The sequence below is a fragment of the Aethalodelphis obliquidens genome, unplaced genomic scaffold (assembly GCF_003676395.1).
Source record: "Aethalodelphis obliquidens isolate GAN/ISIS:26980383/991018 unplaced genomic scaffold, ASM367639v1 scaffold44, whole genome shotgun sequence".
Lineage (NCBI taxonomy): Eukaryota > Metazoa > Chordata > Mammalia > Artiodactyla > Delphinidae > Aethalodelphis > Aethalodelphis obliquidens.
Genome location: NW_020837988.1, coordinates 15142585 through 15165413, shown reverse-complemented (window position 1 = coordinate 15165413; position 22829 = coordinate 15142585). Strand labels below are relative to the sequence as shown.

At 38.1% G+C, this 22829-nt stretch overlaps 1 protein-coding gene across 9 annotated transcripts in view; it reads left to right on the top strand.

Moving 5' to 3' along the window:
- TANC2 (tetratricopeptide repeat, ankyrin repeat and coiled-coil containing 2) overlaps positions 1-22829 on the top strand; it is a 358600-nt gene that overhangs the window by 84593 nt on the left and 251178 nt on the right. For all 9 annotated transcript variants that reach the window (XM_027081267.1, XM_027081266.1, XM_027081261.1 and 6 more), the window contains one exon: positions 3634-3705. Coding sequence is in view for 7 of the 9 variants with exons in the window: in XM_027081266.1 (XP_026937067.1) it covers positions 3634-3705 (72 nt within the window). In the remaining 2 variants the exon portion in view is untranslated. The remainder of the gene's footprint in view (positions 1-3633; positions 3706-22829) is intronic.

Here is a 22829-nt window from a genome sequence, read left to right as displayed (position 1 = left end):
AGTCTTGCTGTTTTGGATAATGGAGCCATTGATTGCATAGCATACCACAAGACACTTTTAAAGAGCTTGAACTTCTTTTCTATACCATCTTGGGTCAATGGTGAGTTTATTATTTAAAAAAAAATCTTTAGCTGTTTACTTTTACCTGAGAGTTAATCTCAACTCTTATGACTAACCTCCACTAGAGTAAGACATGGTTAAGATTTCAGTCGTAGAGGAGTGAATTGCTCAAATTTACTGCAATGTAGTTCTAATTTAATTTTTTTAATTCAGGCAATTAAAACATTTTAGATTATGATGGTATCAAAATTGGTTACTTTTTGTCTTGCCATTGGCTGGCTGACTCAAAACTGTCTTAAACCATTTCTTGTCTGTAGTTTTCCTGTAGGTTGTTTTATTGATACGCTGACATACTGCAGATCATGCAAATTTAATTTGTTTGAAGCCTTGTTTTTTTATTTCTTTTTCTCCTTTTATTATTTAGAAAGACATCCTGGTGAGGGGAAATGTCTGTATTTTATTCGTATTACTTCTCACATACTTCAAGGGCATGTTTTGATGTTAAAACAGAGAATGTGATGCATGTGTGTAATTTTATCCATGTGGAAAATGAAAATTTAAGACAGGCCTGAATACAAGTGTTGCTCATTGTAATTTATTCCCAAGTAAAAGAGAAGAAAGAAATTTGCCTTAAAAAATTAGATGATCAGTAGGAAGGGAAATTGACCAGGACTGTATTTACACATCCTGATCCCTGATATAAGATGCCACAGATTTCTGGTATAGTTTTATCTTTTCATAAAATGAATTTTTGTTTCACAATAATTTAGGACCTCATAATACTTTATTTTTTTTCTTTACCTGTTGAGAGACCTGGATTGTTTGACCTGTAGAATTTCCCACAATCAGTATTTTGTTGATTATACACTCAGGAACAATTCAGCATTTTCTTCTGTTCTTTGTTTTTCCTGGAAACTGACAGCTAGTTTCAGAGGTTTGACTAGACTCAGGTTTGATTGCTTTGGCAAAACTGTAGTTGTGTTCCTATCATTAGGAGGCATATAATGTCCAGTTTTTTCTCTTTTTTGATGTTATTAGCCATTGATGCTCGATGGCTGCAGAGATACTAATTACTTGCAGTTTGTGAAATGGTGATATTTTATCTTTTGTTTCCCATTTATTTGGAATAATTTTATAGAGAGAGCTCTCATATACTTTTTGGCTACTAGTACAGTTTATATAGGGAATGTAGGATGAATTGCTGATTCTTTCTCTTCCACAGTTTTCAAGATAATGAACTGGGCCCCTCTCAACCTCAGAAGATGATCAGTTAGTGTGGTAGTGCTGTGGTTGGTTGGTTTGTTTTTTTTTTTTTAAAAACCATTACGATCTATAGTCAATTGTACACTTAGTTAGTTAGTTCTCTGGTAGAGCTAGGAAGAGGCCCATGGGACAATATTCCCTGAGTTCTTGAATGTTGATGAGCTTCTTCACTGTGTTTTTTTTTGACATGACCTCAATTTTACATTGTCTTTAATAGCTTCTTTACTGTTGCATATGTCAGGGTGTTCCAAGTTCATCTAGTACTTTTCCTTTGCTAAACCAGCTGGTTCTTTAAGAACTTCTGATTTCTTTTAATGGAGAATGGCATTTCAGGATAACAGTCTGGGCCCTAGGAGTGGTTAGTACTACTTGATTAGTCAAGGTGTTAGGTGTTTTAAGTGGACAGAGCTAGGACATACATGTGACTTGTAAGACTGTACTGATGTTTCCAATATAGATTCAATACTAAAGAGTTTTTACTTAACTTCTTCTGTATTCTTATATCTATAGTTCCTTTCTTCCACCCAGAGAATGCTGTTTCTCAAGGAGATGATACCATTAGAGTATCCCATAATTTTTCATTTGCTTTATCAATAATTTTATAATTATTCATTTGCTTTTTAAGTACAGTGGTCTCACAACATTCCAATTACCAATTTTGATTTCTGAAATCAGTTACTTTTTGTTTATTCTTTCTTCGTTTGTTTTGGCTGTACTGTATCTTCATTGTCAGATCTTATAGCCATTACATATTATAATCTCTCCATTTAAAACTCTCATTTAGTCTTTTTTTTTTGAACTTTTATTTTTTTTACACAGCAGATTCTTGTTAGTTATCTATTTTATACATATTAGTGTAGATATGTCAATCCCAATCTCCCAATTCATCCCCCCTGCCCCCACTTTCCCCCCTTGGTGTCCATACTTTTGTTCTCTACATCTCATTTAGTCTTAATTCTACAGTCAGTTGTATATGTATGCTCACCACCAGTCCTTATTTAATGTCTCTCTAGTCACTTTGGTTGCCTAAAGTTAGTTTTCTGGTAGAGCTAGGAAGAGGCCCATGGGAGCAATATTCCTTGAGTTCTTGCATGTTAGTAATAGTTTTTCTTTACTCTTTATACTTAAAGGTAAGTTTTACTGGTTGTAAAGCCTTTGGTTCAATTTTTTTTCCTTGTGTGTTTTAAATATATTATTTTGTTTTCTTCTGTTGTTTTCCCTTATTAATCTTGTGATGTATTTGCCTAAATGCCCAAAGGATTCTTTTTCCCTTTAAAGTCCATTAGTTTTAGTAGAAAATGTCTTGGTGCATTGATCTGAGTTGATTAAGTAGGACACAGGATGCTCTTGAAATATGTAGTTTCAAATATAGATGTATATATATATATATGTGTGTGTGTGTGTGTGTGTGTGTGTGCATGTATAAATGTATTTATACGCACGTATAACTATATACATTACACACACATAGCCACTTTTTTTCCTCTGGAAAGCTTTCTTGAATTATTGTCTTTCAGTATTTGTTCTATTCTCTCACTTTGGTTTTCTTCTTCAGGGACTCCTGTGTTTATCCTTATGCTGGATCTTCTTTGCCCATCTCCAATATTTATCCCCTTCTTACAGATCCTTTTTAATCTATTTCTTCTTTTTAAAAAATTTGTTAAAGATTTTCTTCCATCTTACCTTCTATTTCTTTTAAGACCTTTTGTGTTTGTTTGCTCTTGTATTTCTTATAGTCTTCATTACTGAAATGATTTTTTGTTTGATTTCTCATTATTTCTTGGTTTCTGCCTCCTCATTTCTGAGTTTTTCTGATTCTGATTTATATTGCTCTTTCATGTATTATGTAATTTTCCCATTATCTCTCATAAAACATGTAAATGTAAATTTTATTAGAGTAAAATATATAGCCCTAAGGATTATTTGACATACTTTAGATTAAATAAGCAGCTGTAATTAATTTAGACATTGCTTTAAATCAAGGCTTTTAAATTGAAATTCTGTGAATGAACTTCAGAGTAGATAACATTGCTTTATTATATGCAAAGTAGGGTGTATATGTATGGGGGTAGGGAAAGAACACCTTCACTTTCTTTAGACTTCCAGAGAGGAGTGTAAACCATCCCCACAAAAGTAAGGGTAAGGACCTTTGCTTTGTGTATGAAAAATCCTCACATGTTTTAATGATTGAGCTTATAAGAAATGAAAACAAATGATAGATATAGTAGTGTTAAGATATAGATGTCGCCAGGGATGATATTACATCAATTTCATTATCTATTCGCTTATGATCGCTCTAATTTTATGCAGATGGAGGGAACGAGGAAGCACCGGATCGAAGACAGTCAAGTGTAGACTCTCGCCAAAGCCGCTCTGGGCAAGGTAAATTTTCCTCAAATTTATTATTAAATTAAAAAGAACAGATACCAGCTATTCCTTTCCAGTACTTAATCTGAGGACTGGGGTTTTCACTGGGTCAAGTTTAGATATTCTCATTTCTCATTTAGGAGTTCAGATGTTACAATCTAATTAGTTCCATATGATAATCATCTATTCAGGATAAAAGAAAAGGAGAAATGGTCTCTTTTTTAACGATATTAAGGTTTTAAGTAATTTTGGAGCATTGTGGTGTATGTCTGGATATCACTTTTGGAATATAACCGAAAGTAAATTTTTAGCAGTAACGTTTGTTGCAAGTATCATCACACTGGCTTTTAAAAGTTCATCAGTGCAATATTTGTTGTCTTAGCTGTCTCAGAAGAAATGGGTTTTGTTTATAATGATTACCTAAAATTAAGATCTTCTTACTTATTTTCCTTTTCTGTTTAAAATTTATTGCCATAGGCTTTTGACTGGTATTTTTGAAGTGACCACTTCAAAACTAGGTTAAAGTATTCTCTACCAGTGGATTTTCAGATAGGCCTTCCCTAAGGAACATTTAAATTTGCAGGACTAGCACCTCCACATTTTTCTTTATAGTACTTATCACCTTTATATTTGTTTTCTCTATCCAAAACTAGAATGAATGTTTCATGATTGCAGAGATTTTTGGTTTTCTTTGTTCACTGCTGTATTTCCAGTGCCAAGAATAAGTACCTGGTATATACAATAATAGTTACTGAATAAATACTGTTGGATGAATGAAGTCATCTCTAAGAGAATGAGAGTTAGGAACCCAGACTGATTAAAATACTGCAAAATTTCAAGCAGTCATTACTGAGTTTAGTTTTTTGAGAGTATTTACAAATAAAATAAAGCCTTAGATATACAAATGTGTGATGTTTTAATCCTATAAAAGCTCCTGGTTCATTTATTCTGTAATTCTGTTCCCTTTTTTCTCCAACTTTGCTCTTCCCAAGTATCAGAGTTGTACTATTTTTAATACAGTGGTTTGTCACAGAATAAAAAGTAGAATAATATATGCAGGTTGATTTGGAAATTTAAATTTACACCAGTACTTTTAATCATTTTTAAATAATATGCATGTATTATAAATGTCAGGAATTTGTATAAGTTTTTACTTTTTCATGTTACATGTATTTTGATATAAAAAAAGAAATTAAGAGAAAAACTGAATTGTAATATATAACTATATCAAATCAACACATTGTACACCTTAAACTTATATAATGTTTTATGTCAGTTATATCTCAGTAAACCTTGGTGGCGAGGAAAGAAAGAAAATGAGTTTATGTGTTTAAAATCCTTGTTGGGCTACACCCCGCAAGCTTGCATGCCCTATACTTGCCCAACCTCAAGACAGAAGAAAGAGCCCAGAGTCAGCAACAGAGACATCGGTGGTTTAATGGATATGAGAATCTTACATGTCTGAAGCAAGGTCCTGTGTGCAGCAGACAGTGGGCAGGATATGGCAGCAGTCTTCACTCCCGGGAGCGGGGATGGGTGGAGGTGTTTACCAGTTATAGGGGGAATTGATGTCAGGTTGGCTCATCGGTTACCAGGGAAACCAGCAGAGGAGCACACCCCTCACTGCCCCTTTGATACTTATCGTGGTGGAGATGTTCTGATCTGAAGATTAGACCAGGCATTTACTGATTAGGCTCTATGATTAAGAGGGAAGGTCAGTCATGTGAGTAGGGTGTAGGTGAAGCAGGGACTGGTGAACAGGGCATGTAGAGAGAGCAAGAGAACAGCCACCTTGGGTGCCCTCATCATATAACCCTAAAAACAAAATTAGTACAAATTAATAGAAAAATAATTATACTAATTTTTATTAAAGTTTAATTTTATTTAATGTCACAGATATAGATGTGGGAGATTATTAATTTACCTTGTGCCCTCTGAATTATGTCAGTTGAAATATTTTTCAAATCAATGAGTATAATTGAATTTTAGTAACGAAAGCTGAACTTAACAACAAAATCAGTGATTTTCATGATCTGAGCACAGCTGCCTGATCTCAGAACTCATCAGGACTGATCTCAATTAGAAGTCATCAGGAACTGTATCATTATGAGAGTTAACTGATATAAAAGCATGTTTCTCACCTTCTTAGAGAGTTTATTTGTAATACAGTAAGTCCCCTACATACGAATAACTTCAAGTTGCAAACTTTCAAAGATGCGAACATGTGTTCGCATGTCCACTCACGTAAGTTAGTTCACGTCTGACGTATATTGTCACGTACGTGCATCCTCTACAAGTGGTTGTGCTTTTATGTACTTTACTGTATAGAGTACAGTTGTACAGTATCTTTATTTCTTTATTTCAAGCCCAGGATGTCTGGAAGCAAGCATAAAAGCAGCAGTGTATAGCCAACTGTGTTAGTTGTGTTGGACTTTCGAACAAATTGGACTTCCGAACGCACTCTTGTAACAGAACTTGTTCGTATGTAGGGGACTTACTGTATCTTTTTATTCAAAAGACAGAAATAAAAATACAAAGCCATCTATAATGAGTTGGAATGAATGAGAATCCATATTATCAGGAATGAAGAGATAGGATGAACACATACTTCTACTTTTTCTCCTTTCAGAAACCTGCTAAAAGATCAGCAAAGGGGAATTAGAGAGGAGACAAAATCAACACAATTTTAGAAACTAGGGAGTATATGAATAATTGTAGACTGGATGCTAAACTCAGTAGCAGAGAAAATCAAGAAAATAATCTGATTTACCCTCCAAAAGACTAAAAAAACTCAAGAATGGCAGCATGTGGAAGTGGAAGTGAAAGGAGGATTGGTTGAAAGTCAGTCAAAGAAGCCCTTGGTTCCTGGGACCTCCTTCTCAAAATTAGCTAACCAGTTAGCTTGACAAGTGCCCAGCTCTTCACCCCTAACTTTGGCAAAGGCCAGAAATTTATTCTTTGGAGAGAGCAAAAGTAGAGACTCTCTCTAGAGCAGAAGACACCAGGCATAGTGGAGGGCAGGAGTCCCATACTGAAAATAATCAACCTTTTAGTCTTTTCTCCTAACTGTGAGCAGCTGACCAAGGATTACTAGATATTTGAGGAAACCCTGTAAAGTATGAAAGGTAGAGATTAAAATAAACAGGATAGAGCAACTGAGGACAGATCTTTTGCAGAGGAAAATAACAACCATTATAAACAACTTCAGGGAAATAAGAGAAAATAATACAGCCATGAAATAAGAAGGAGTTACTGTAAAAGAGTTATAATTCTGATTTTTAAAAGAGGCTCTTAGACATTAAAATTCTGATAGAGATCAAAAAAGCTTTGTAGAAGTACTTAGAAAATTAATGTTGAAGAAATCTGTGAAAAAGTCGAGCAAAAGAACAAATGTTACAGAAGAGAAGTGAGGAGTATTAAGAAACTTACAGGGGCAGTCCAGGAATTTCAGTATTCAAATAATAGTAGTTGGGACTTCCCTGGTGGCGCAGTGGTTAAGAATCTGCCTGCCAGTGCAGGGGACACGGGTTCAAGCCCTGGTCTGGGAGGATCCCACATGCTGTGGAGCAGCTGAGCCCGTGCACCACAGCTACTAAGCCTGCACTCTAGAGCCTGTGTGCCACAGCTACTGAAGCCTGCGTGCCTAGATCCCGTGCTCCGCAACAAGAGAAACCACACAATGAGAAGCCCACACTCTGCAACGAAGAGTAGTCCCCGCTCACCACAACTAGAGAAAGCCTGCGTGCAGCAACAAAGACCCAACGCAGCCAAAAATAAATAAATAAATAAATTAAAAAAAGAAAAACAACACCAGTAGCTCCCAGAAGAAACAGAGAAAATGGGGAAGAAATCATCAACAAAATGATTCAAGAAAACTTTCTTGGACTAAAGAACGTGAGTTTCTGGTTCAAAAGGCTTACTGAGTACTCATTACAATGGATGAATATAAACACAAACTAAGACACATCATGGTGAAATTTCAAATCACTGGGTGAAACAGAAGGTCTTTTCATGCTTTCAGAGAGGGAAAAAAATGTGTCAAAGTAACAGGAATCGGTTGGCTTTGGACTTCTTAATGGTAGCATTAGATACTAAATGAGAAATGGAGCATCACCTTCAAAATTCTGAGGGAAAATAATTTCAACCCCTTTGTATTTCATATGCATTGAAACTATTAATCAGATGTAAGAGTTAAATTAAGATGTTTTAAGACATGTAAGGTTTTTTGTTTGTTTTTTTGTTTTGTTTATTTGTTTGCCTACCTTGTACCCTTTCTTAGAAATCTGTTGCAGGATGTGATCCATCAAAATGAGAAAGTCAGCCAAATAATAAAGGGAAAGGTTACAAGAAATAGGAAATTTAACAAAAGAGAAGCGGAAAGAAATCTTCAGCATACAATGAAAAGACAGGGTTGGAGGGTAAACAGACCAGATTGGAGTAGCTTAGAAGCTTCCAGAAGAGCCATTCTCAGGAAAATGAAATTGGTAGAAATCTGATACATTTAATTATCTTTAGAAAAGTTTTAAGTAATTGATGAAAGCCTTAGGGTTGAATTGGTGATAAATACATAAAGTAGTAAGTGAAAAAAGATCTAAACTCAAATAAAAGCAAGTAATGTGTGAAAGGAGATGTTAGAATAAGTTCTCAGTCCTTGGGGTAGTGTCTGGAGTAGCTGAAGTTCATGTCAGTCACCTCCAGTGGTAAACCATATCTGTTTTTTCCAGTGTGGTACAAATATTTTTATTATTTGATTTGGACCATTATGGTTGAGCAGTAGTGCTCTAAAGCAGGGTGAGCAAATCTGGCCCGTGTGGCCTGCTTTTGTACAGTTGATAGATTTGATTTGCTAAGACAGTTTTAATTATTTTTGTATCTGTGTTCATGTGGGATATTGGCCTTTAATTTTCCTGTCTTAGGATGTCTTTGTCTGATTTTTGTATCAAGGTACTCCTGGTCTCATAGAATCAGTTGAAAGTTGAGAGATATTTCTCCCTCTTCAATTTCCTGGAGTATTCTTTATAGAATTGGTATTATTTCATTCATAAATGTTTGATAGAATTTCCCAGGGAGGCATCTGGGCCTGGAATTTTCATTGTGGGAAAGTTTTAAAATATAAAGTAAATTTCTTTAGTAAATATAGGACTATTCAAATTAACTCCTCCTTCTTGGACTATTCAAATTAACTCCTCAAGAAAAACCTTTTTTTTTTGTTTTTGTTTTTTTGTGGTACGTGAGCCTCTCACTGTTGTGGCCTCTCCCGTTGCGGAGCACAGGCTCCAGACGCGCAGGCTCAGAGGCCGTGGCTCACGGGCCTACCCACTCCGCGGCATGTGGGATCTTCCCGGACCGGGGCACGAACCCATGTCCCCTGCATCGGCAGGCGGACTCTAAACCACTGCGCCACCAGGGAAGCCCGAGTAACCTTTTTAAATCTATAGAATCTGTAATGGTGTCACCTCTCCTCATTCCTAATATGGTTAATTTGAGTATTCTTTCTCCTTGTCTTGATCATTCTGGATAGAGATATATCAATTTTATTGATCTTAAAGAATCAGTTTCAGTTTTCATTCATTTTCTGTATTGCTTTCCTGTTTTCTATTTTATCAGTTTCTTCTTTGCTCTTTATTATTTCCTTACTTCTGCCTGCTTTGGGTTGAATTTTCTCTTCTCTTTCTAGCTTCTTAAGGTAGAAGCTAAGATCACCGATATTGGAACTTTCTTTTCTAATACAGGAATTTTAGTGCTATAAATTTCCCTCTATGTACTGACTTAGCTGCATTTCACAGACTTTGATGAGTAATGCTTTTCATTTATTTCAAAATACTGCCTAATTCCCCTTTTGGTTTCTTCTTTAACCCATGTGTTATTTAGAAGTGTGTTGATGTAGTTTTCAAACATTTGAGAATTTTCCAGATACCTCCTCATATTAATTTCTAGTTTAATTTTGCTGTGGCCAAAGAACACATATTCTGAGTTAGATCACGTTTTATTGAGATATGTTTTATGGCCCAGGAAATTATCTATCTTAAATGTTCTGTGTGCACTTAAAATATGTGTATTAGGCTCTTTGGGGATGGAAGGTTCTACGAATATTAGTCTGGTTGAGTTAATTGATAGTGTTGTTCAAGTCTTCTATATCTTTGCTGATTTTATGTCTGCTCATTCTGTCAGTTATTAAAAGAGGAATATTGAAATCTCAGACCGTAAGTGTGGATTTATCTATTTCCCCTTGCAGTTCTACTACATTGCTCATACCACTGATCCTGTGGTCAGAAAGGATTCCCCTTCCTCAGAGATTTAAGTATCCCCTACAGCTGCCATTACTGAAATAGTCTTACTTATAGGCGGGGCTGGAAGAGGAAGGTAAAAAGAGAAAAAAGCCAGATCTTCCCACTCTCACAGTCCTATATGGACTGTCCCCCCACCACTGCCCCATTTATACTCTCTAATCAGAAAGAGAAGACTTGTATCTGTTTGACTCTGGTGTGCCAATCCAGGATTTGGATTTCCTTTGAGTTCAGGCTGGGAGTTCGGTGACATTAAAAAACAACAGGAAATGCATCACTGAATTGGTTGTCTTTCAAGTTCTGGTTTCCTTCCACAAGTTGCCTGCTACTGTTTAGTTTTCAGAGTCCTCAGATTGCTGCTCCATCATTCTTTCCAGGGTTTTCAGTTACATTCATGGGTTTTAGTTATATTCAGTTAACACAGAGTGTGCTTACTCCATTTTAACCCAGAACCAGAACCAGAGCCCTTCCATTTTTTAAAAAAAATAGATTGATTTATTTTGGCCACGTTGGGTCTTCGTTGCTGCGCGTGGGCTCTCGTTGCGGCAAGCAGGGGCTACCCTTCGTGGTGGTGCGCAGGCTTCTCATTGTGGTGGCTTCTCTTGTTGCAGAGCAGGGGCTCTAGGCGCATGGGCTTCAGTAGTTGCGGCACGTGGGCTCGGTGGTCGTGGCTTGTGGGCTGTAGAGTGCAGGCTCAGTAGCTGTGGCACACTGGCTTAGTTGCTCCATGGCATGTGGGATCTTCCCAGACCAGGGATCGAACCCATGTCCCCTGCACTGGCAGGAAGATTCTTTTTTTTTTGGCGGTACGTGGGCTTCTCACTGCTGTGGCCTCTCCCGTTGCGGAGCACAGGCTCCGGACATGCAGGCTCAGTGGCCATGGCTCACGGGCCCAGCCGCTCCGCGGCATGTGGGATCCTCCCGGACCAGGGCATGAACCTGTGTACCCTGCATCGGCAGGCGGACTCTTAACCACTGCGCCACCAGGGAAGCCCCTGGCAGGTAGATTCTTAACCACTGTGCCACCAGGGAAGTCCCTTTCCATTTTATTATATTTTGTGTTGGCCTGTCTGGAGGGTAACATTCAAAATATTTAATAATTAATATGCCAAAAATATCAACCAACCAGAACAGATGCCAGTCTGTTCAGAACAAACATTATCTTTAAACAACTGATATGCCTGTAGAGGGCCATAATGCTTGATAATCTGCCCTGCCTGATTGTGGATATAGTTGCTATTTAATGTCTCTTCTCAGTAATAATGGCAGACACGTAAGGTAAGGTGTCTGGTGAGGTGTGTTAATCTTTGGGCATGAGGGCTCTCTCCTGTGTGTTAACTAACTAGTTTGGCCTCTGATCTGTCTTTCAGATGCAGTGGATTCTGACTCACACATACCCACACTCATTGCTCTGGTTTAGGGGCAAACACCTCTGATGTCATCTGCTTATCAAATGTAGGAGATGGGAGATGGCCTGACTACTTGGACTGAAACAGATCCCATGCCACTCACTAAGATTGCTGCCCCTGAGAACTTCCTGTTCCTTGCATCTCTTGCTTTTGTGGTTAAAACAGACCTGGAAACACTCTCATCTTTTACAGTTATCCTCCTACACATGCTGTGGGCTATAATTTCCTCCCTCCAGTTGCATCTAGTTTCTGTCTTCCATGGATTTCTTAACGCTCCTCCTCCATTATTGGCTTTTTGTTTTGTTTTATAATGCTTTAAGAATTTGTTCTTTTTAAGATATATTTTCTATCATTTCCCCACCACCTATATTGTTGTCATTTTAGTCTGAACTACCATCGTTTCTTTCCTTTACTACTATTATAGTATCCTAACTTATGATTTCCATTCTTGCCAATATATAATCTATTGTCCATTTGATAGCTATACTGCTCTAGTTAAAACAAATCAAATCGTATATTTCCCCAAACTTGAAAAAAAAATTCTCCAGTGGCTTCCTATCACATTCAGAATAAATTCCAAAGTCTTTATCATTTCCTATATGACCCTGCCTAAGCTACCCTTTTCCTAATACTTTATGTCCTCCCACTCCCTTCATTACCCACTTTGTTTCATCTATGTTGGCCTTTTTGCTTAAACATGTTAAAGAGTGTTTTCTTTGAAGGGCTTGTACATTTGTTCTTTCTTGACTAAAGGACTGTAGATTTCTTCTTAAGTGAGAGAGGCCTTCTCTCTGACCACCTAAACACCCAGCTCTAACCTTCATAATTGCCACTACTTTACTTGTTCATTGTTGTCTCAACTACCAGAAAACTGGTTTCATTTGAGCGGAGACTTCGTCTTATTCACCACTCTAGCCTTAGAACACTTGCATATAAAATTTTTTCAGTATTTGCTGAATGAAGGAATGAACAAATATCTGGCACTTAGTGTGCATGGCAAAGTATGTGGATGTGCCCAGGTCACATATTGATCCAATATTCACTTCCGTTATTTACGTAACTGAAAAAGTAAAGCCGCAGTGTGAGGAATTTGTTGGATGTATGTAGTTTGTCAGACTATCAACTATCTATTGATTTGTGAATTGAGGCTCTTGAAATAAGACTGTAAAACTGATTGTGACAGTTTAACCTAGTATAGCCTTTTAAGGTTGGGTGGTTATTTTCTGCTTTCCAGCGTAGCATTTTGTACATTATTGGGTTATATTATATACCACATTTGGTCTTATTTGTCGGTTGGATCTCTGTTTTTCTTAGTAATCTAGGAGTTCATTAATGGTAGGATCTTAGCATCTAGCACAGTACCAGTGTCTTGCATTTAGGCCATCGAATTGATGAAGGAAGCTTATCAATTCTAGGAATTCTGGTTCTGTATTTCAGGAATCATGGGGTACTTCATCAGAATTGTTTTTTTTTTATTGTACTAGCTCCATTTTCTGAATCAAATGATTTTTCATTAGAGGTCATCTGTACATAAGCTGACTTACTGCTTCTAGATACTAAATAGGTGCATGAACTAATGTAATATGGCTGAAACCCAGTTTTGATTTACTCCTGCAAAGATAACATTATGCAGGCATTAGACTCTGATATATACGATATGTATTGGTATAATAATGCCTATGATCAGTTCATGCTGGAAGACTGGGAAATTGTACAGTATTTGACTTTGTGTGATGCCCATTATTTGTAGCTGGTTTCATTTGATTATTGCATGCTGGTGTATCTATAGTAATAATGTACTAAATTTTCAAATATGCTATCTCCTGGTTCTTTTTCTTTCCTTATAAACATATGAAATATTTCGTAGAAATGAGATGTTCGTGTGCTTGAAACGTATACAAATTATCTTCAGTCTGGTGACGATGATTTCTTTATTAAACCCAGAGTGTTTTATTATATAGAATGATAAGGAAAATTATTTCAATATTCAGTATATCATTTCTTTATCTCAGTGTAAGAGTATATCTGGCATAGTGGCATCACTAATGTACAGGATTATTTTGTTGTTTTAGTACTTTCTCCTTCTGATAAAAATTATTTAGCTTTCAACATAGATTGCTTTAGGAATAAAGAAAAAAATTTTAATAATACATATGTGCCAGGCTCTGAGCTAGGTGCTTTCACAAAATCCTCATTTAATTCTCAGAATAATGCTGTGAAGTATTATTTTCAGTCAGAAAATATTTCAGGCTTTACACTAATCTATGCCAAAAGTTTCAAATCAGCCTTGTTGGTAGCACATATTTAGAATCTTTCCATTCTTATATTTAAAACACAAATTTGTTTGTTGGTGGTTGGACCAACAGAGTTGAAAAGATCTGACCTTAAATGACAAATCCCTCTGAAGTGTCTTTATTTCTTGTCATATGTTTCTTCTGAGATTTAACTTCTTGTTGATAATTCTTTGTGTAACACTCTTTTTTCCAAAAAATTAAACTTGAAATTGGCCCTCTAGCCAACAATTTCTTATTATCTTAGGGTGCTAGGGGTATGTCAGAATGTGTTTATATATTTCAGTTACACTTTATATTTTTTAATGTGAGATATAATAATTGTATTAAGTAAAAAATTACTTTTACCAAACAGTGTAGACATTTAGAAAGGATATGTTAGGGCTTCTTCCTCTTCCACTCCCCTAAAGTAACTAGTATTAATTGTATTCAGTCTGTATCCTTCCACGTTTTCCGCTAAAGTCATACTGGCACATGCCTGGGTGTGTGTGTGTGTGTGTGTGTGTGTGTGTGTGTATTACTTTGAAGATTTTAAAAAATAAAATGCATTTTTTTGTTTTTGTTATTTTGCGGTACGCGGGCCTCTCACTGTTGTGGCCTCTCCCAATGCGGAGCACAGGCTCCAGACGCGCAGGCTCAGCGGCCATGGCTCACGGGCCTAGCCGCTCTGCGGCATGCGGGATCTTCCCGGACCGGGGCACGAACCTGTGTCCCCTGCATTGGCAGGCGGACTCTCAACCACTGCGCCACCAGGGAAGCCCTAAAATGCAGTTTTAATTCTCTTCTCCCTCAGTTAACAGTGTAGCATGGCCATCCCTCCAGGAACATACTTAAATTCTAATTTCTTAAAATCTGTATAATCCTCCTTAGCTAAGTAATCCATAATTTATTCCACCATTTCCTCATCAATGAGTGTTCAGATTTTCAAAATGATTCATCATAATTTACTTAGTAATATCTTAAACTTTAGGAATATGCAACCCTAATCACGTTTTGTGTCAGAACATATTAAGTATCCTACTTAGTATTATGATAATTGGACTAGTTAACACTAGAAGGCTTGTAGAAGCCACTCCTTGCTTATCCATATTTATGAATGAAACGGAATAAAAGCATGGGAACTAAAAAGGTTGGAAAAGGTATGTTGGACATTTAGAAAGATTCTGATTTAAAATATTTTTACCTGAATTCTTCTCGCAAGAGATAAAAATGACAAAAACCTCTTTGAAAAACTTCGTAAGTTTTATTGAAGGGTCATAAAGAGTTGGATAACAAAGGATGAGGAAGGAACCTATTAGTGAAGCCTAGGATAAAATTATTATCTAATAAATACATTTTGTGTTTTGTTTTGTTTGAGGACCAGGCTGGATTTAATAAATTTTATTCCTAGTGAAAGATTGAAGAGCTGGTTCCCACAAGGGGGCAGACTAAGACAGTCTGAAATCCTTGACACTATAACCAATATTTATTTTACATTCATAATTGATTTACTAAGAAGGAAGGGGAAGTCACCAGGGACTAGAAATGAGTAGAGAGACAACTGACCAACCATCGCATGAATGGTACCGTGTATTGGGGGCATCCACCTGCCTCTTCCCCAGTGCATGCGTGAACTTTTGGCAGGTTGGAAACTCAGCTGTGGCTGTAGTCAGGTTGGCCTCGGTGAGCAGAAGCCCATATTGCTGAGCCCATGTATAAATTGCATCCTGCTACCATGGCCTCTTTGTTAATGAGCCCACTGGGCAAAGATAGAATGGCTGGGTAAAGAGACTGGCTTAGTCCTCCAAACTGGTCGTCTTATCTACGGGGTTATTAAGCACCTTCTCTGTAGAGTTTGCCCTTTGGTAAGCATTCACATGGGACATAAATTGCTTCATATTCTGTGCCCTTTCAAAGAGGTCTGTCCATATACCTTATCCCCAGATTTCCTTGTCACCAGTTCTCTAATTATTCCTTCCAAATCTCTGAATATCCAGTCGTACCATTAAACACTGTCCTTGAGTCAGTATAGAACAGTATCTCTGTCATCTCTCCTTCCAGGCAAAATGAACAACTAGGTACCCTGTTCATACTTCTGGCCCTGGAAGGGTTTCCCTTCACCACTGTCCTTCAGGACCCCAGAATGGGGCTCTAGTATTGTCATCTGCATGTTATCATGCAGAGATATCAGTAAACAAGATTAATTTTTTTTCCCCCTCAGTGAGATGGTCATAGAGAATTCTCCATGAGATAAAATATATCCAGATTGAGAGAAAAGAAGCAATATAGCAGGAATTAGGAACCTTGGGCATCTGGGCCACTTGCTTATGCAAATTATTTATGCCTTCAGGACCTGCTCAAGCCTGATCTCATGTACATTCCTTCCTTCTGATGATGAAGTGCTTCAGTACACACCCAACCATATTGCTTTGTTGGTCCAACAAAACTTAGTTCATGATGGACTGCCCAGGTCACATGGTAACATGGTGGCCCATGATCAGGCATTCATTCTAAGGCCCTGTGGTAAGCCAAAAGCTGTTTTTCGAAAAAGGGTGATAGTTATTTGTACCGGATGACATAGCTTTTTTACAGAATACTGGAGATCTGGCCTGAGATTCACCTAAAGTTGTGCAATAACCGTTCAAGATCCCTATCTAGCACAGATATGTCAAGCAACACTGGATCCTAGTGGGTTATATAACCCAAGTGGCAAAGCAGCTTTCACAGCAGCCCATATGAGTTGCAGAGCCTTCAATTGTTGTGGGCCTCTCTCACATCCAGCAGTCTTGGTAAATGGTTCATAGTTGCATACCCAAATGAGGAACAGATTGCTTCAAAAATCCAAGGAGGTCTACTGGGCATTGCACTTCTTTCTCAGTATTAAGAGAGAGTAGGTGCAGCAACTTCATCACCTTGGAAGGGATATCTTGAATTGCTCAAGACCATAGGGCTCACAGAAATTTTACCAGTGTGGAAGACCTGTGAATTTTTGTGGAATTGATTTCCCACCTTCTGGAGTGCATATATTTTACCAGAGTATTTAGATCAGTTGCTGCTTCTTGTTCACCAAGTCTAATCAGCATGAAATTATTAGTGTAGTAGACCAGCATGGTGCCCTTAGAATGGAAAGGCAGTTAAGGTCCCTGTGGATTAGATTATTCCTAAGACCAGGAGAATTAATAGCAGGTAGGCCAGTGAAAATGTATAGCTAACCCTGACAGCTGAATGCTTACCACTTACGATGATCTCATTCTCAGGTCTGTAGCTGCAGACCTGGTACCAGGGATATGTTGATTTGCTTTAGCAAGAAAACCACATCTAAAGCAGCAGCAGCAGTGGGATGCACAACCTGAATAAGTTACAAAAATCCATTGGCATTCTCTAAGGTTTGTCTTTCTTCTGCTTAGGCCATATCGATGAGTTGAATGGGAATGTGGTAAGAGTCATCACTCTAGGATCTTTCCAGTATTTCGTGATTGGATCATACTTTTTGCCTTATATTCTAGAAACTAAATGAACTTGATTCTGGACATAGGTGTAAAGCTTTACTGTGCAATACAGTAGTTATTGACCCCTTGAAAAGTGACTGGTCCAAAAGGAGATGTGTTGTATGTGTAAACTACACACTAGATTTTGAAATTTTCTGTCTTCCCATTCATTCAATAATGTTTGCCTTTACTTATTATTTCTTTTAATTTTTAAAATTTTTTGTTTTTTGCGGTACGCGGGCCTCTCACTGTTGTGGCCTCTCCCATTGAGGAGCACAGGCTCCGGACGCGCAGGCTCAGCAGCCATGGCTCACGGGCCCAGCTGCTCCGCGGCATGTGGGATCTTCCCTGACTGGGGCACAAACCTGTGTCCCCTGCATCAGCAGGCAGACTCTCAACCACTGTGCCACCAGGGAAGCCCGCCTTTACTTATTGAAGCATTGTTGTAATAGTTGCTTTAAGGTCTTTGGTGTTTAATTCTAATATCTGTATAATCTTGGGAGTAACATCTGTTGACTTTTCCTTCTCATGTTGAGATTTCCCTGTTTCTTCATATGCCATATTATTTTGGATTATATCTTGGACATTTTGAATATTATGATATGAGACCCTAGGTTTTATTTAAGTTCTAAGGAGAAGGTTGATTTGTGTGTGTGTGTGTGTGTGTGTGTGTGTGTGTGTGCGCGTGCGTGTGTATGTCAGTGGCTAGTCAACCAGATTATGTTCAGGAAACAGATTCCTACCTGCATTCTCGGGGCTCTAGTTGCAACGTCAGTTCGGTTTTCTGAGCATTTCTATTTAGATCATTTCCATGTGTGGGACCCAGTATCCATTCTGGGACCAGAGTGGTAGTAAGTATGTCTTGTTGCTCTGTTCTTAAAGCCTATGGTATGGATGTTTAGGGTCGCATCCATGCACGCAGAGCTCAGAGGTGAGCCCTGAAGTTCATATACAACTCTAGGGGATTGTCTGCTTGATATACCTCCACACCCCAATCTTACCAACATTTTCCAGCTCTCAGACTCTCCCTTGCCAGTAGCCTGGCTAAAAAACAGGGACTCTAGTTTCCCTGTTCCACTGTTCAATTCCTACAACTGTGTCTGTATCCAAGTCAAGTGATAAGAGGACAGAGAAATAAAAAGCAGTGAGGATTTGCCTCACACTCCTGGGATTACAATTCCTGGGGTCAGAAAAAAGGGTTCACTTCTCCCAGGGTTTTAGGTACCTGCCCAGTCACCACTACCATCTCTCTGCTGCTACTGCCATAGAATTGGCTGGAGACCAGGATAGAAGAGAAGGGAAAAAGGAGGGATTTCCCCTAGTTTCTCAGCCTAGCAAGGGCCCCCTTCCCTGTTCCTCACTAGAAAGGGAGGGATTTTCTTGGAGCTTTTTCTTACCCGGTGTACACTTCTCAGTTTTGGGCTGCCTTTGAGTCCAGGTGAGGCAATACCTGAGAAAAAACATGGCAAACTCACCGCCACTTCAATGGAACTTCACATTCTGTGCTCCTTTTCCAATCTGCCTGCTACTGTTTATTTTCATAGTCTTCAGATATGTATTCTACCCATTCTTTTTGGTTGGTTTTTGGTTATAGATTTATTTGTTTTAAAAAATAGATTTTCCGGCTTCCCTGGTGGCACAGTGGTTGAGAGTCCGCCTGCCGATGCAGGGGACACGGGTTCGTGCCCCGGTCGGGGAGGATCCCACATGCCGCGGAGCGGCTGGGCCCATGAGCCGTGGCTGCTGGGCCTGTGCGTCCGGAGCCTGTGCTCCGCAATGGGAGAGGCCACAACAGTGAGAGGCCCGCGTACCGCAAAAAAAAAAAAAAAAAAAAAAAAAAAGATTTTCTATTTTAGAGTAGTTTTAGGTTCACAGCAAAATTGAGTGGAAAGTACAGAGTTTCTATATATGCCTCTTGCACCCACACACCCACAGCCTCCTCCACTGTTAACATCCCAGCACCACAGTGGTACATTTGTTAAAATAGATGAAGCGACATTGACACATCATTATCACCCAAAGTTCATAGTTTACATTAGGGTTCACTCTTTTTCATTAGGGTTCACTCTTTTTTTTTTTAAGGAAGCCTTTCATTTTTATTTAAAAATATATATTTTTTAATTAATTTTATTCTTTGGCTGCGTTGGGTCTTCATTGCTGCACGTGGGCTTTCTCTAGTTGCGGCTAAGGGGAGGCTACTCTTCATTGCAGTGCGCGGGCTTCTCATTGTGGTGGCTTCTCTTGTTGTGGAGCACAGGCTCTAGACGCGCGGGCTTCAGTAGTTGTGGCACGTGGGCTCAGTAGTTGTGGCTTGCAGGCTCTAGAGCGCAGGCTCACTAGTTGTAGCGCACGGGCTTAGTTGTTCCACAGCAGGTGGGATCTTCCTGGACCAGGGCTCAAACCCGTGTCCCCTGCATTGACAGGTGGATTCTTAACCACTGTGCCACCAGGGAAGTCCCTAGGGTTCACTCTTGATGTTGTACATTCTATGATTTTGACAAATGTATAATGACATATACCTACTATTATAGTATCATGTAGAATAGCTTCACTGCCCTAAAAATCCTCTATACTCTAAATGTTCATCCTTCCCTCCCTACAATCCCTGGAATCCACTGATCTTTTTACTGTTTCCATTGTTTTGCCTGTTTCAGAATGTCATATAGTTGGAATCATACAGTATGTACCCTTTTCTGATTGGCTTCTTTCACTTAGTAATACACATTTAAGGTTCCTCCATGACATCTCATGATTTGATAGCTCATTTCTTTTTAGTGCTGAATAATATTCTATTGTTTGGATGTACCAGTTTATCCATTCACTGAAGCACATCTTGGTTGCTTCCAGGTTTTGACAGTTGTGAATAAAGCTGCCGTTAATATCCATGTGCAGGTTTTTGTATGGATATAAGTTTTCAACTCATTTGGGTAAATGCCAAGGAGCATGACTGCTGGATTGTAAGGTAAGAGTATGTTTAGTTTTGTAAGAAACTGCCAAACTGTCTTCCGAAGTGGCTGCACCATTTTTCATTCCCACCAGCAATGAACGAGAGATCCGGTTGCTCCACATCCTTACCAGCATTTGGTGTTGTCAGTGCTTTGGATTTTGGCCATTCTAATAGGTGTGCAGTGGTACCTTGAGTTGTTTTAATTTGCAGTTCTCTAATGACATATATTGAATGTCTTTTTCGTATACTTATTTGCTTCTTTAGTGAGGTGTCCAGGTCTTTTCCCATGTTTTAATTTTTTTTCTTATCGTTGAGTTTGTATACTTTGGATATATTTTAAAATATTTTCTCTCAGTATGAGGCTTGTGTTCTCATATTCTTGACAGTGTCTTTCGTAGAGCAGACATTTTAAATTTTAATGAAGTCTAGATCATCAGTTATTGCTTTCATGGATCATGTCTTCAAGGTTATCCAGATTTTCCATGTGATGTTCTAGGAGTTTTATACTTTTGCATATTACATTTAAGTGTGTGATCCATTTTGAGTTAATTTTTTATGAAGGGTGTAAGGTCTGTGTCTAGATTTATTGTTTTGGAGGTGGATGTCCAGTTGTCTAAGGATCATTTGTTGAAAAGACTATCTTTTCTCCAGTGTACTGCGTTTGCTCCTTTGGCTATATTTATGTAGGTCTATTTCTGGGCTTTCTATTCTGTTCCATTGATTTGTCTGTCTGTTCTTTCATCAGTACCACACTGCCTTGATTACTGTAGCTTTATAGTACATCTTGAAGTTCAGTAGTGTCAGTCCTCCATCTTTGTTCTTCCCCTTCAAATATTGAGTTGGATATTCTGGGTCTTTTGCCTCTCCATATAAATTTTAGAATCAGTTTTTCTTTCTTATTTATTTAATTTTTATGTCTGCATCTGGTCATAGTTTTGGCACATGGGATCTTCGTCGAGGCATGCAGGATCATTCGTTGTGGCACATGGGCTCTTTGTTGCTGCGTACGGGCTTCTCTCTAGTTGTGGCGCGTGGGTTTTCTGTCTCTACTTGCGGCACGCAGGCTTCAGAGCACGTGGGCTCTGTAGTTTGCAGCACGTGGGCTCTCTAGTTGAGGCGTACAAGCTCAGTAGTTGTGGCGCATGGAATTAGTTGCCCCGCAGCGTCGTGTGTGGGATCTTAGTTCCCCGACCTGGGATCAAACCTGCGTCCCCTGCATTGTAAGGTGGATTCTTTACCACTGGACCACCAGGGAAGTCTCTAGAATCAGTTTTTCAATATCAACAAATATTGATTGGGTTTGCATTAAGTCTGCTAGATCAGTTTGGGGAGAATTGACATTTTGACAGTATTGATGCTTTGTATCCATGAACATGGAGTTTCTCTCCATTTATTTAGATCTTCTTTGACTTGTTTCATCAGAGTTTTGTAGTCTTCCTCATATAGATCTTCTATATATTTTGTTAGAATTATACCTAAGTATTTCATTTTTTTAATTCACAGTTTTATAATTCCAACATCTTTGCCATATCTGAGGCTGGTTCTGATGCGTGCACTGTCTCTTCATACTGTTTTTTGTTCATTTGTTTGTTTTTTTAACTTTTAGTATGCCATGTAAGTTTCTGCTGAAAGGTGAATATGGTGTACTGGATAAAATGAACTGCGGCAAATAGTAATGTAATTTTAAGGTGGGAGTGGGGTGGGAAGCATTCTGTAGTCCTATGATTAGGTCTCAGTCTTTTGGTGAGCCTGTGCCCCTGGACTGTGAACTTTACCAGTGCCTCTGAGTTGTTGTGTTCCATTGATTTTGTGTCCATTCTTTTACCAATACCACATACTGTCTGGATTACAGTAACTTCACATTAGTCTTGAAATGAGGTGCTGTGAGACTCCAAACTTTGATTTTACTGTTCAAAATTATTTTATCTATCCTAGTCCCTTTGTTTTTACATGAGTTTAAAATCAGCTTTTTGATTTCTACCAGAATAATTGACTGCTGGATTTTCATTAGGATCGCTTTAAACCCGTAGATCACTTTGAGACCTAGCATCCTAAAATCTTCAGATCCATGAACAGGTCAATAGTACATCTCTCCATTTAGGTCTTTGATGTCTTTCATCAGTGTTTTGTAGTTTTCAGCATACAAATATTGTACATATATTGTTAGATTTCTTCCTAATTATTTCATGTTTTTAATGGTGCTATTTTGGTGTTACTGGTTTAAATTTTTTTAAATTTTCTGCATATTCATTGCTGGAAATTTGCTTCTTGGATACGGACTCTGTAATCTTTGAGTTTGTCTAACCCACTTGTTTTTTTCTAGTGGATTTTTTTCTAGATTACTTAAAATTTTCTGCATAGGCAGGCATGCTGTCTGATTACATGACCCCATACTAGCTATTACACTTCTCTTGGCCTGTTTCCTGTCTGATATTATGGACACGTTATGAGACTATTACTGAGTCACAGAGTGCTGTAAGTTAAAATGATATTTGGAATAATTTCAGGCAAAACCCCTTTGTTTCTGAAATATGTAAAAGCCCTTTGACTTTAGGGACTAGTTTACCACCATGCTCTGTTTTGTTTTGTTTCTCTGTGTACTTTTTAAAAATAACTTTTAATAACATATAAACTGGAAAATTCATAAGTAATGTATACAGTTTAATGAATTATTATGCTAGAGGCTTTTGATTTATAAGTTTTATTTGTGGTTATTTATGTAACTTGAAAAATTAGAA